Source organism: Tachyglossus aculeatus, chromosome 16 (assembly GCF_015852505.1).
Source record: "Tachyglossus aculeatus isolate mTacAcu1 chromosome 16, mTacAcu1.pri, whole genome shotgun sequence".
Lineage (NCBI taxonomy): Eukaryota > Metazoa > Chordata > Mammalia > Monotremata > Tachyglossidae > Tachyglossus > Tachyglossus aculeatus.
The window spans coordinates 8481866-8495375 of NC_052081.1; the positions used below are offsets into that span (position 1 = coordinate 8481866).

The 13510-nt window shown below is 46.7% G+C and overlaps 1 protein-coding gene across 1 annotated transcript in view; it reads left to right on the forward strand.

Moving 5' to 3' along the window:
- TNN (tenascin N) overlaps positions 1-13510 on the forward strand; it is a gene marked incomplete at its 5' end in the record, with an annotated part of 47844 nt that overhangs the window by 2065 nt on the left and 32269 nt on the right. The window contains 5 exons of the mRNA XM_038758592.1: positions 317-580; positions 2032-2238; positions 3679-3768; positions 10846-11109; positions 12855-13118. Coding sequence (XP_038614520.1) covers positions 317-580; positions 2032-2238; positions 3679-3768; positions 10846-11109; positions 12855-13118 — 1089 coding nt within the window. The remainder of the gene's footprint in view (positions 1-316; positions 581-2031; positions 2239-3678; positions 3769-10845; positions 11110-12854; positions 13119-13510) is intronic.

Here is a 13510-nt window from a genome sequence, read left to right on the forward strand (position 1 = left end):
CTTGGGCAAGTCACTGACCTTCTCTGTGCCTCAGTTCCCTCATCTGCAAAATGGGGATTCAATACCTGTTCTCCTTCCTATTTAGAAGTCAGCCCCACGTGGGACCTGTTCGTCTTATATCTACCCCAGCACTGCTTAGCACGTAGTACGCACTTAACAAAAACTACAGTTATTAATTCTTTTAAAAGTTGTCTCTCCACTCCACCCCCTGCCCCTGCCGAGGACAAACTGGGAGCCTGCTTCTCTGGGACCCAGTGGTCAAGTCAAGTTTCTGAAGAGGGTTTTTTTCCCCCTCCCTTTTCCCTCCCATTTACAGTTGTTGCTCCACAGAGACTGCAGCTACTCAAGAGCACAGAGGACTCTCTGCTTGTCAACTGGGATCGGGTGACGGACGTGGACCATTACCTGCTCAGCTACTATCCGATGGGGCTGGAGCACTCCGTGAAGCAGGTCCAAGTCCCCAAAGATCAGCTCAGCTATGAGATCCTGGGCCTGCTCCCCAGCACCGAGTACATAGTCACTCTACGCAATGTGAAGAAAGGGCTTTCCAGCACCCCACAGCATCTTCTGGCCACCACAGGTAGGAGGGTTGGATCGACGCTCCAGGAGCATTTCTGGGGAAAGGCCTAATGTAGCAGTGGAGACGAGAATTGGGCTCCAGTGGGTTGGAGGTGGCAGCAGGCAACTTTTGTTCTTATTTGGTCTCTTCCAGCATCCCCCCAGTAACATCATTAGCCTGTCATTCCCCAGTACTCCTACCCTTCCATTGGGGCCCTGCTGGACTAAACACTCCCCTCTCGACAGCGTAGAGGAAACAGGGAAATTTTAAAAGGGGTTCCAGGAAGCTTTGAGAATCTACTTCTGATAAGAAAGGTTGAGCGGCTCTGTTCCTGGGAAAAGCCCAGAGAAAGCCATGTTCCAGATATTTAAAACATGGGCCCTTCCCTGCTTCCCCAGCTACTGTGCCCTTCCTCTCCTCTACACTTCTGGATTCAACTCTGCAGCGCAACAGGGATTTTAGTAGTCATCATAATGATAACTGTGGTATTGTTAAATACTTACTATGTGCCAAGCACTGTACTAAACACTGAGGTAGATACAAGCTAGGTCAGGGACAGTCCCAACCCCACATTGACTCTCCATTATACAGATGGCGAAACAGAGGAGTTAAGTGGCTTGCCCGTGGTCACCCAGCAGGCCAGTGGCACAGCCTAAATTGGAATCAAGATCCACCGAGTCCAAGGCCCGTGCTTTTTCCACAAGGCCACGCTGCTTCTCAGTGTGGGCTGGATGCTTGTTTTACAGCCTGGGTTAAATGTCTGGGTCCAAAGAAATCTTGGTCCCAGGGCAGCAGTCCTCTGCTGATGTATATCAGCCTAACAGCCTAACAGCATGGTCGGTGGGAGAAAGCAACAATGACCTCTAGACTGTAAGCTCATTATGGGCAGGGAACATGTCCGCTATTTCTGTTGTACTCTCCCAAGAACTTAGTACAGTGCCTGGCCCATATTAAGTGCTCAGTAAATACCATTGATTGATCTGGAGAATTGAGGGCTTACTGTGTGCAGAGCACTGTACTAAGCGCTTGGGAGAGTATAATGCAACAATATAACAGACACATTCCCTGCACCCAACAGCTCCCAGAGGGCAGGAATCATATGCAGTAACTCTACTATAATCTACTATTTGCAGAGCACTATATTAAGGCTCGGAAGAGTACAATAAAACAGAATTAGGAGATGCGTTTTTCTGCCCTTAATGAGCTTAAGTACAATCAATGGTACGGTGTGCGGAGGACTGTACTAAACACTTGGGAGAGTCCAATACAACAGAGTTAGTGGACACGTTCCTTGACTACAAAGAGCTTACAGTCTAGAGAGGGAGACAGATATTAATAAATAAATTATGGATGTGTACAGAAGTGCTGTGGAACTGAAGGTGGGGTGAATATCAAGTGCTTTAAACAAAACTAGTAAATGGCTGAAGGAAAATCCACTCATGTCTCTGCTTCCTACTCATTCCCCTTCCCAGACCTGGCCTTGATTGGCACCGCTTGGGTGACAGATGAAACAGAGACCTCTCTGGAAGTGGAATGGGAAAACCCCCCCATGGAAGTGGATTACTACAAGCTGAAGTTCAGTCCCCTCCTTGGGCAGGAGGTAGAAGAGGAGGAGGAAGAGGAGAAGGAAGTGACTGTACTCAAGAGCAATGACCCCAAGAGCAGATATGATCTCACAGGTAAGGGCCTTCTCCTGCTCAGATGAATGGGTCCTTTATTCAGTTTGGCCAAGCACTCAGCATAGGAGCTGAGGGGAGAATGGCAGAGGCTGGTATTGGAGTTTCCTGACTGGAGAAAGCAGTCCTGAAAATTCCCCTCTCTTCCAAGGTTGAAAGGAACTGAAATGGGGCCAGACACTTATAGGAGTTCTTGAGTCCTGAGCCGGACCCCACTCCGACATTTGTCAGACTTTGTGAGAATTCCTGGTCTCAAACCCCCTGGAAAAAGGTCTCAAGTCTGAGGTCTGCTTCCAAAAGAGCCAACCCTCTTCGGCTCTGCCTTAGTGGGGCAGCGGCCACAGGTGGCCGGAGGGGTTGGGAAAAGCCTTCTTGGAGAAGCTGGGCCATTGGCACGTGCGACTGAAATTTTTCCACTGTCACATCAACTCCTTGGGCAGGAGAAAGCCGAAGTAGGGGTGGCAGTGGCTCTGTGTGAGATGCTGGGATGGAGCATCCAGGCCGAAAGGTGCCACCCTGCACCCGACGATTGGATGTCTCCTCTCCCTGCCCAGCATTCAGACAGCATCCCTGCCAGCTGCCAGCCCAGGAGAGAAGTTGGTGTTTGCACTTTGCTCGTAGCTCGTGAGTTTTAATGTCTCCTTGACTTCCTTGTGGGCAAGGCAGCATATCTTGCTACTGTTGTATTCCCCCCGCAAATAAAGGAATTAAGTACTAACTGTGGGCTAAAAACTGGGGTAGATGCAATTCAGACTCATAATCTAAGGGTTTAAAAAAAATGAGGTCTTATTGAGATAGGACTTCAGATTGCTGGATTTAGAGTCTAAAGTGCTAACTACTGCAACATGATTTTGTACAGGTCGGTGTTCGGTAACAAATACCTGTATTATTATATGCCATTGATTGAATGATTTCTGGGGAAAATGTGTGTGTGTATGTGGGGGGCAGGGGGTGTAGGGGAGAGTTTTATTATTATTCTATTTGCTATCTCAAAAGGCACTGTTCAGCCAGACTGCTGCTCCTGGAGTGTCAGCCCGGTCCAAAGCCAGAATTTTTTACCTGGAAAGGATTTCAGGTCCTGGAAAACTTCTTCCAACCGCAACCACATCTGGCTTCCCACATAGTTGGGAAACGTTATGGCCACCTATCAGAGGAGGAAATTCCAGCTGCCTGCCCCAGAAAGGGGGATATTTCTTAAATGATGGTGGGGTCAAAATGCCTGGCTGCCCTCCAGAGTCCAACAGAGTCTTCAGAGGCCTCCCTGTTGGAGTTATGGCAGATGGCAACTGCTCTCCTAGTTGGTGGTTGTGTGACATCCGAAACAGAAGCCTCAGAACCTCAAAGGTTCCCAGTACAAAGGAATCCCAAGGAAAAGGGCATCATCACCATTCTTAGCCAAAACTGAAAACCAATTACTGACTCTGCCCCCCATGGTGTCTTTAGGTTTGCAGCCCGGAACGGAGTACAAGATCACTGTCATACCCATGAGAGGCGGGTTAGAGGGGAAATCCATGTCCTTGAATGGCAGGACAGGTAAGGACCACTTTATTCCGTTACTGAACTTCCAATTTGTTTGAATTTTAATGTTCCTTTCTGCTGCTTTCCTTCCCCGGGTAAAGTGTTTTCTTTCCTGTGAGCTGAGGGAAAGGCTGGGTTATGAAAAAATGTAAGGAATCTATCACTTGGGGTGCTGTAAATCGGGGCCAAATGTTAACACTAACAGTGGGTTCAGAGTTTTCACAATCAAGTGGAAAAAGTCAACTGCCGATATGTTGGTGTCTTTAAAAAAGAAAACAATGGCACTTCTACCTAATTAAGGATTTCTGTCCAGTATGGTTTTAAGTCACTCATCTTCCTGGAGTTAGAGGACTGGACTCATGCCAGTTCTAAGATTCCACCATTCTATGATCACCTCACTAATTAGAATCAAACAGAAGTGAAAGAGAACATCCTCTCACCTTGTCACCAGTGTGGTAGCCTCCCTTAGGATTTTCCTGAGCACCACCTAGACCTGTGAAATAGTTAAGGTGGGAAGGGGAGGGAGAAAAGAGGCGGCATGAGCATATTCGCGGGTGATTAACATGTATGAAGACAGAAAACAAGCAGCCCAGTGCTGCAGGCGGTGGGGTCGGTCACTGGGAGTCAAGCAAAATCCTTCCTGGGCCCCTAGTTCCAATTCAGAAAACACGACAACATTGAGGGGATCGTTGGTAAGGAGAGGAGTTATGGCCTCTGGGAATCTCTGCTCCAATGAATGATGCTTGAGACACAAGATTTTGCCTTTATTCTGGAATGCTATGCTGTGGGGCGGCGGAGGTGAGGAAGAAGACTCCTCAATTAGACACACTCGGGAGTGCTGCTCTCTTTGCTGACAGTACCCCTTCCCATCAACGACAAAAACGGATTGGATGGCATAAAACCAGACAATTAGCCACCTTCTTGCCACTCCGAGCCTGAACCCTTCAATTGAAAACACTCTCCTTTGGCACCAGACAGTTAATGCAGCAGAGAGGACAGGAGGAGATCAGACTGGTTTTGTTTTGTTTTGTTTTGTTTGTTTTTGTTTTTTATGGTATTTGCGAAGTGCTTCCAGTGTGCCTGGCACTATCCTAACTGCTGGGGTAGATCCAAGGTAATCAGGCTGGGCACAATCCATGTTCACATGGGGCTTGCCGTCTTAATCCCCATTTTGCAAATGAGGTAAATGGGGCACAGGGAAATAAAGTGACTTGCCCAAGGTACCCCGGCAGACGAGTGACAGAGCTGGGATCGAGCGCACTGTGGCAGATAGTTCCTTGAGTACCTAAATCCTATATAATTTGACAGGGAGCCAGCATTTCATTTACAACCTGAGTGGTATATAGTGTGAGAAGCCTGTGGGGACAGACTGGATGATAGATTGTTTTGGTTGTGGTGACTTATACTTCTCTGCAGGAGGCTGATACAGGGTTAGTTATATCCTGAGCTAACCGGGCTCTAAAAGTAGAATAAAAATCTTCAGTTGAATTTGTTTACTATTTTGGATTGCATTCCATGTCAAGATAAACAAAGGACCAATGCAGATCAGAATGCAAGAAATATAGTGCCGGTGTGGCAGGCCTATCGGCAAATGTCAATGGAGTTTGTTTACCTTAAGGTGGGGTTGTGGGGGAGTCATCATTTTCTCCTGCTTGCTACCCTCGACGTCCTCAATCTAGAGAGGGAAAATAAATTGGAATATGAGAAGCAGCCGTAAACAATGATGAGTAACAAATTATCCAATCAAGGTATTTTTCCAGTTACCCAGCAGAACTGATGGCAGGAGAGAGAGAAATGTGGTTATTGGTTCCCACCCATTGACATTCCCAGGCTGCAGTTGAACGGGGCTGGAAGATAAATTAGGCTATGCCTCAGTGCTGGCCTAAGCTCCTCGAAGCTAGTGGCAGAACTTTGTTAGAATTCTTGGGACTGGAAAAACTGTAGCATTTTCCCCCAGAATCTTCCAACTTCTGAGTACTACCCACTTTGGTTTTTCTCAGTAACTCAAGTGGGTTTATTCATTTAAAAAAAAAATGAAGCTTCCCACTAAACGCCACCATTTTGAACTTTGGGAAGGCGAAATAGGAAGGAAAAACTCAGCCCAACAAAGCCTTTTTTTTTTTTTTAGCTCTGGAGGCTGTAGACCTTTTCTCAGTGGCAGGGAACCTGTCTGAGAAATCAGGAAATCTGTTCTTGAAATGCCTCCCCTTTCCTTGGCGAATTCTGAATTTGTTTGCCACGGATCCAATGTCACCTCCTTCTCAGTTTCTAAGCAACTGGCCTCAGGTAACGAGCCCGTAAAAGTCTTCTAAACTTTCAGAATCCGGTGGCAATAAAATGCCAACTTGCTCAGGAAGTCCTTAACTTGGTGCATTGACTGCATTTTTCTTATCTTGCCATCCACAAACCATCAGTCAGGAAGGGGTGTTTGGATACCACTGCATCCTCCCTCAAACCAGCTCTCTCTCATATGTCTAGCACTGTCATACTGCTTCCTGAAGACTATGTTTCTGAGAAACATTGCTTTTCTTTTTGGCCCTGTTTCCCCAGAAAAGCTTAAATGGTGAGATTACTTAGTCCATCCACCCTTCTTGATCTTTAAATTGCATAGTCTGTGCAAGAGGCCGACTGCCCAAGGGGACATTCAGCGAACATTTTTCTCCTGACATTGTCCTGGGTTGGATTTTTGTTCCAGCCTATGAAAGCCACTGGTTATTGGGCACTGCCCACAAGGGAAAGCACTTGACGGGTGTGGGCTTCAGCGGTGTAGCTTAGTGGGAAGTGCACAGGCTTGGGAGTAAGAAGAACATGGGTTCTAATGCGTTTTTCAGCCTCCAGAGCTAAAGAAAGGCTTTGTTGGGCTGAGTTTTTCCTTCCTATTTCACCTTCCCAAAGTTCAGAATGGTGACGTTTAGTGCGAAGCTTCATCTTTTTTTAAATGAATAAACCCACTTGAGACACGGGTTTTCATCTGCCACTTGTCTGCTGTGTGACCTTGGGTAAGTCACTTAACTTCTCTGTGCCTCCGTTCAACTCATCTGTGAAATGGGGATAAAGACTGCGAGCCCCATTAAGGGCAAGGACTGTGTCCAACCTGATAAGCTTATATTTGTTACTCTATTTATTGTTACTCTATTTATTGTTACTCTATTTATTGTTACTCTATTTATTTATTTATTTATTTTACTTGTACATATCTATTCTATTTTATTTTGTTAGTATGTTTTGTTTTGTTCTCTGTCTCCCCCTTTTAGACTGTGAGCCCACTGTTGGGTAGGGACTGTCTCTATATGTTGCCAATTTGTACTTCCCAAGCGCTTAGTACAGTGCTCTGCACACAGTAAGCGCTCAATAAATACGATTGATGATGATATTTACCCAGTGTTTAGTACAGTGCCTGGAGCATAGAAAGCACTTAACAAACACCATAAAATAGATTTTTTAAAAAGGCAGTCAGGTCAGGCACTGTCCCTGTCCCACAAGGGGCTCACAGTTTTCAGTTTTATACTGGATTTTACAAATCTGGAGCCATCTAAAAGGAAGTATATGTAATCAGTCGATCAGCTCCTTTTAGGCAGGGAACGCATCTGCTAATTCTGTTGTACTGTACTCATAGTAAGCTCTCAGTAAATACCATTGATTGATATTTGAGCACTTACTGTGAGCAGAGCACTGAACTAAGCACTTCATTCATTCAATACTTGGGAGACTACAGTATAGCAGAGTTGGTAGACACATTCCCTGCCAACAAGGAGCTTACAGTCTAAAGGGGGAGACAGACATTAATGTAAATTACAGATGTGTACATAAGTGCTGTGGAGATGCAGCCATGCTCAGATGCATTAAGAGATGTGGAAGTTCCAGATGGACTGTGTTTCCAATTCTCTGAGAGATGTTTTCAGCAGGCTATTAGCCTCCATGACACTTCTTGAGATATCAAATAGCTCTGTTAATAATGGTGGTGCCCTGAAGCCATCGCAAGGAGTCAACGCATGGAGAAACAGCAGGGCCTAGAGGATTGAGCATGGACCTGAGAGCCAGAAGGACCTGGGTTCTAATCCTGGCTCTGCAGCTAGTCTGCTGTATGACTATGGGCAAGTCATTTCACTTCTCTGTGCCTCAGTTACCTCATCTGTAAAATGGGGATTAAGACCACGAGCCCCTTGTGTGATACGGACTGTGTCCAACCTGATTAGCTTGAATCTGCGCCAGCGCCTAGTACGGTGCCCGGCACATAGTAAGTGTATAACAAATACCATTTTTTTTAAAAAGCAGCTCTTTTGGAGCAGAAGCTTCATATGGATCATGAGGCAAGATCAGGTTGCAAATTCCAACAGAAGAAGGCCTTGCAGACGAATGATTCAAATCCATGACAGTACCAGGGGGCAGCTGTTGGGTGAGCACAGTCAGGGCTGACTGCCTTTTTTAGCCACACACCACCCCAGAGGTGGAGTTTATGGTCAGTGGCACCTCCTTTTAAGAATGGAGGACAACCAGATCTCTCCAGAGGAAATGCAGAACGGTTCCTTGGGGCAGAGCCCCCAAACCTGGAGAGTGGGCAGGGAACTGGGGTTGCTGTTCCTGCAAAGTTGGGAGCTTGAGGACCTTTGGCATTAAATAGTGGTAAAGGAGGCATCAGGTGACAGCCACTCTCTTCTTGGGCGCTGAATTGAGGGCCACGTAGTCTCCAGTGATTAGGAAACCATAGGGCTCCCCTCTTTTCCCCACAGAGGGAGTGGAAGTAGCGGGAAACCTGTCTGGGCTGCAGTCTGGCCCGCAGCTGTTCTTCATCTGTGTGCTGGCCAGGAGCCCAGAGCTACCGAAAGGCTTGGATCTGGAATGGAAATGTTGTCTAATCCTTCCCACAACGTTTTCTATTAGAGATCTGGGTGGCTTTATGCCGGGAGCTCCCCTCTTCTCCCTGCCGCTCCCATATTCCTCTTTGTCTCCTCAGGTTCTCCCGAGCATCCGACTCCCATCCAGGAGCAGGGAATGGGGGTGGGAGGGGGAGGTTACCACACAGGTAGCAGCCCTCCCCCTGCAGTCGTCAGCGGATTAGATTGTGAGCGAGAGCCCATTTTCCTTCCTAGAAGCAGCAACTGAAGATCATTTTCCACCCTATTCCCCAAGATCCCTGCTCTTCCTTCTGCCCTGTGGATTGGGCATCAGTCCTTTTTGGTTAGTGCCTGAATCTCCCCTTCCAGCCCCAGCTAATGGAGTTGAATCACCCAGCTGACACAGAGGGCCATCTTGCCAAGAAAAGAGGCCACAGTGCTACAGGGGCTGAGCTGTGTGGCATGCCAGATACCACATAGTGTGCGTTGGTTTGTGGATGTGGAACGAGAGACCCTCCTTGGACCCTGAGCTCTACAGATGTGGTCCATCGTGCGTCACATCAACTTTGCAGCAGAGACGGGAGCAGGACATAGAACAGCCAAAGAGGCCATTTTCTCTTTTATTCTCCAACTCCCCTTTGCCCCTCTTGCAACTGCTCCTCATTCCCTTCTCTCCATATGGTTTTTCCTTTGTCCAGCGGCCTCATTTGTGTTCTCTCTCCCCTTTCCATTTTCTCACTCCCTCTTCCCTCCATCCCCTAATGAGCACCGGGGTAGGTGTAGTACGAACTGACTGAACACAGCATCTGTCCCTCATGGGGCTCACAGTATGTTAGAGAGGAAAAGCAGGCATTGAATCCCTATTTTATAGATGAGGAAACCGAGACAGAGAGAAGTGAAGAGACTTGCCCAAAGTCCTACAGGAAGCAAGTGGCAGATCCGGGATTAGAACCCAGGTCTCCTGACTCTCAAGGCCCATGCTTTTTCCACAAGACCATGGTGTTTTCCACCAGAACCATGTTAAAATAGAACTTCCTGCCTCTGGAATAAAGTAAAGGAGAGTGAGGCCCAGTGGAGGTTCTCACCTTTGAGTGGAGGGGAAAGTATTGGAGACTCATTTTATCCACATAACACCCGTTGCTGTTTCTGCCAGTGTGCTTCTGCCCTTGGAATGTCGGTTGGGAAGCAGAGCTCAGTACATTCCCACTCCCAGCTTTGTTTCTGCCCGTTGTTGCCTATTATCTGTAGCTTTTGCCTGTCCCTTGCTGGTTTAATTCGACCCTTAGCCCTGAACAAGTGAAAAGAGCATGGGCCTGGGTTTTAATCCTGGCTTTGACCATTGCTTGCTTTGTGACCTTGGGCAAGTCACTTAACTTCTCCGTCTCTCATTTACCTCATCTGCAAAATGGGGATTAAATCCCTCTCCCTCCAAGTTAGACTCTGAGCTTCAAGTGGGACAGGGACTGTGTCCAACCTGATAAACTTGTACCTAACCCAGTGCTTTGAAAGATGTTGACCCATAGTAAGCGCTTCACAAACACCAGAAAAAAGGATGTGTATTGTTATGAACAGCTACGGTGCTGGAGGACTGGCAGACGGCAATATAATTCCCGTCTATCTAGAAGGTTCTAGAGATGGTCCTTGGCAGTGGTGATTTCCCTGGGCTTGCTAGTAATGAACCACTGAGCTCAAAATAGGGTTGTTGTTGATGAACCTGAGAGACAAGAAAAGGTCCAAGAAAGGGCAACCAAAATGATCCAGGTAACGGGAAAGGTCATTAAGGAGATCGACTGAAAAAGTTAGGACTCTTCAGATTAGAAGATGTAAGTTGAGAGGGGACAGGAGTGAAATCTACCAAATTGTGAAGGGTGTGGTCAGACTGAAATCAAAATCCACAGTAATGGAAGGAAGGGGCACTCCCAAAGGGTTGAGGATGTAGGTTCAAAACAAAAGAACTACTTCACACAACATCTGGAATTGGTTAGCATAGGAAACTGTGCAGGCCAACAGTAGTAAGTTAAGAGGGATATGGATAAATTCAGGCAGGGAAAAGGTAGGGTGGTGAGACGGGGACTTCCCAATTTGATGTCCAGAAAGGTAACCGTCTTACAGTTTCTTGAGATAACGTGTTGCCACCGTCAGAGACAGAATAGTGACTGGATGGACCATTGACCTGACCTGGTAATGGCTACGCCTGTGTTATCTCCTACTGATTTCAGTAACACCTGGTGTCCTGTGACACCTCTCTTTCTGGAAGGTATCGACAGCCCAACTAACTTGGTGACCGATCGAGTAACTGAGGACACAGCCGTCGTCTCCTGGGACGTGGTCCAGGCCCCCATAGACAGGTATGTCGTGCGCTACGCCTCTGCCGATGGGGAGACCAAGGACGTCCCAGTGGCAAAGGACCAGAGCACCACCACCCTGACAGACCTGAGACCGGGCGCGGAGTACTCTGTCTACGTGTGGGCTGAGAAGGGGACACAGGAGAGCAAGAAAGCCAACACAAAAGCCGAGACAGGTAAGGAGGGAGGACAAGGGGGGCTGGAGACGCAGAGATGATATTCATCGGGGAAGGGACTGATCGAGTTGGCGAGATGTGCTCAACTGGCAAAAACTTGGCACTTAAATTCCTAAACGCTTATCTGGGGCCCCTTTTCTGTAGGAAGTGAGGGAACTCTGGTACCTCCATTAATGGGGGAGATGATAGCACAAACGAGTTCTTAATAATTAGCAGTAACAAAGGCAAGGGTGTTAAAAGAAGTAGTTCAGTTTTTTTTCCTGCTGCCTCTTCCACCAATGACCCAGACCATATCACTGAATGAATGAAACAATTATTCCAATGCAATGGTAGGTGTACCAGATTATGGGCCTGAACACTTCGTTTTAGTTATGTTTCGTCTGAAATTCCCCCAGTGGTACTAATAGGACTCTGAGAAGTGCTGATTTAAACTCATCTCTGCAGAGAGAAATCCACATAAAGTAGTTCCATCCGTAAGTTCCCCAGATCCCTAAATTACTTATGACAAGCAAGTTAATGTTTCACATTAGGAATAATCTGGTGCTTTGCCTTCCGAGATTGTATTTCCTCCCAAGGAATCTGGAGGCACACAGTTACTGAAGCAGAACCGGCTCACAGAGCATTCTGCTTCAAACTAGGACATGGAGAAACTAGGTGACGAAGGCCAAAGCCACTCTTACAAAAGACAATTTGAGTACAGAGCTCTTATAGTGGAAACTGGATCTTGATCTCCTCTGGACAATCCCTTTTTTAATGTTGTGGTTTTAAATCACTGTTGGAATTTTCAGATGACACATCTAAACTTTAAATCCATGCTGTTCGTAGCATATAATAGGTTCAGAAATGTATCCGGATCATCATGCGCCTGGCTTTATCCTCTAGCTTTTTAGGAAGTGCAGAATAAGCTACATTTCACCACCAGCCTCCCTGTTCCAGAATTCACAGTGTCATTCTGGACTTCTCACTGCCTTTCAATTCTCATATTCAATCTACTGCTGAGTCTGACTGGTATCTTAATTATTAATGTAATATTTAAGACTCCATTATTATTATTGCTATTATTATTTTATTATTCTTGTTATGGTAATGGTTATACATTTACTATGTGCCAAGCACTGTTCTAAGTGCTGGGTTAGTTACAAGTTAATCAGGTCCTGCACAGTCCCTGTCCCACGTGGGGCTCGCAGTCTAGGAAGGAGAACAGATTTTGAATCTCCATTTTACAGTTGAGGAAAATGAGGCACAGAGACGTTAAGTGACTTGCCCTAGGTCACATAGCAGGCAAGAGGAAGAGCAGGGATTAGAACCCAGGATTTCTGATTTCTAGGCCCATGCTCTTTTCCCGAGGCCTCCCCAAATCCAGCAGATCTTGGCTCTCCCTCTTTTCAAAGCCCTTCTGAAATCCCACCTCCTCCATCAAGCCTTCCCCAAGGAGTTCCCACACCTCAAGTTGTAAAAACCTACACCTCCAGCTGTCTTCAGCTCCTTTGTACGTATCTATCCTCAGCTCTTTAACCTATTGGTTTGTTCAACAGTAAATTCAATTATTTATTTTGACTATTCTATTTTTAGACCTGTTTTCCCCATGAGAGCATAACCTCCTTGTGTGTTGGGGGTGGGCGGGTGGGAACGTGTCCCTTCTCTGTTTCATACTTCCTAAGCCCTCAGTACAATGCACTGCGTGCAGAGGGCACTCAATAACTACAGTTACTATTACTCAGCTCTTTCCAAATTCTCTCTCAAAGATATTGACAGTCCAGCCAATGTGGTGACAGAGCGAGTGACTGAGGATACAGCCATCATTTCCTGGGACAAGGTCCAGGCTCCCATAGACAGATACATGTTGCGCTACATTGCGGCCAGTGGAGAGACCAAGGACGTCCCCGTGGTGAAGGACCAGAGCACCACCACCCTGACAGGACTGAGACCAGGCGTGGAATACTCCATCTACGTGTGGGCTGAGAAGGGGACCCACGAGAGCAAGAAATCCGACACGAAAGCCGAGACAGGTAACCAGCGGGAAGGGAAATGGCAGAAGATAAAAGGAAAAGAAATTTGCGATAATACTAATCATTATTCTAATTGTCATGTTTGTTAAGCACTTACTATGTGCCAAACACTGTTTTAGTAGGGTCAGAAATGTATTCAGAGAGTCAAACCTCTGGTTTATCCTCCAGCCTTTTAGGAAGTGAAGGGTAAACAAGAATAAACTACCCTCCTTGAGAGTGTTAATTCCTCCTTTGGAGATTTAGAACCCAGAATTAGGGCAAAATGCTTCCCCTTGACCTTTGAGACTGGAAACCAAGGATAACACTGAGAGCTCCTTTTGAATACTTTTTTAAATTGAGGGGAGGGGGCTTGAGTGATAGCTACTAGAAGGTAGACTGAGGGCAGGCTCCTC